The 864-nt window shown below is 39.1% G+C and overlaps 1 protein-coding gene across 1 annotated transcript; it reads left to right on the top strand.

The window, feature by feature from the left end:
• On the top strand, nt 1–327 carry LOC142630155 (uncharacterized). Its single transcript, XM_075804154.1, has one exon. The coding sequence runs from the start codon at nt 1–3 to the stop codon at nt 325–327; it is 327 nt and encodes a 108-aa protein (XP_075660269.1).
• Nucleotides 328–864: the final 537 nt, after the last annotated feature.

Here is an 864-nt window from a genome sequence, read left to right as displayed (position 1 = left end):
ATGACCATAAGAGTCCCAATAGAAGAAACACCATTTAGACTGACATTTGGCACTGAGGCCATCATACCAGTGGAAGTAGGACTGACAAGCTTCAGAGTTAAAACATATGAAGACCAGAAGAATCAGCAGGAGCGTAATAGCAATCTGAACCTAATCGATGAAGTCAAAGAAGAAGCTATGAAGCGAATGGCCAAACACAAAGAAGCAATGGCTAGGTACTACAACAGAAAGGTCAGGGTAAGAAGGTTCAACACAAGAGACCTCGTCCTTAGGAAGGTGTCACAGGGAACAATGGACTCATCTCAAGGAAAACTGGGACCAGCCTAGGAAGGCTCCTACGAAGTAATCCATCATTCCAGAGAAGGCTCTTACTACCTGAGGTCTCTAGACGGCCAAGAATTGCTTTGACCTTGGAACATAGAACATTTGAAGAAATACTACTAATAAGGGATGCTTTACATTTTCAAGTTGCATAATCTTCATATCAGTATGTATGACAACCATTACTTTTGTCATTCATAAGACCAATAATACATGAAAACATTATCCATGCGTATTTATCAATGATTATCCATGACTTGTCAATACGTATTTAACAATGATTATCCATGATCTATCACTATCAAAACGTGTGCAACGCTTAGGAGTCGTCCTTGGGAGACATCTCAAGGATCTCCATCATTAAACTTTCAAATTAAAAGCTATTCGCACACAACTAACGGCATCATAGCCATTGAAGTTGTTCATACACAACTACCAAAGTTGACTAAATCAGAGTTGTTTAAACACAACCAACATAATCGTCATTCAAGACAAAACAAAAAATGGTTAACCTAAAAGACGCTCCAATACCACGACCCTAAG

The sequence above is a fragment of the Castanea sativa genome, chromosome 1 (assembly GCF_040712315.1).
Source record: "Castanea sativa cultivar Marrone di Chiusa Pesio chromosome 1, ASM4071231v1".
In the NCBI taxonomy this organism is placed as follows: Eukaryota; Viridiplantae; Streptophyta; class Magnoliopsida; order Fagales; family Fagaceae; genus Castanea; species Castanea sativa.
The sequence above is the reverse complement of the archived record's forward strand: the minus strand, read 5'-3'. Positions and strand labels throughout refer to the sequence as shown.

Bases quoted from the DNA above. Each gene is read 5' to 3' on its own strand.
- LOC142630155 (XM_075804154.1), top strand. From the start codon at position 1: ATGACCATAAGAGTCCCAATAGAAGAAACACCATTTAGACTGACATTT.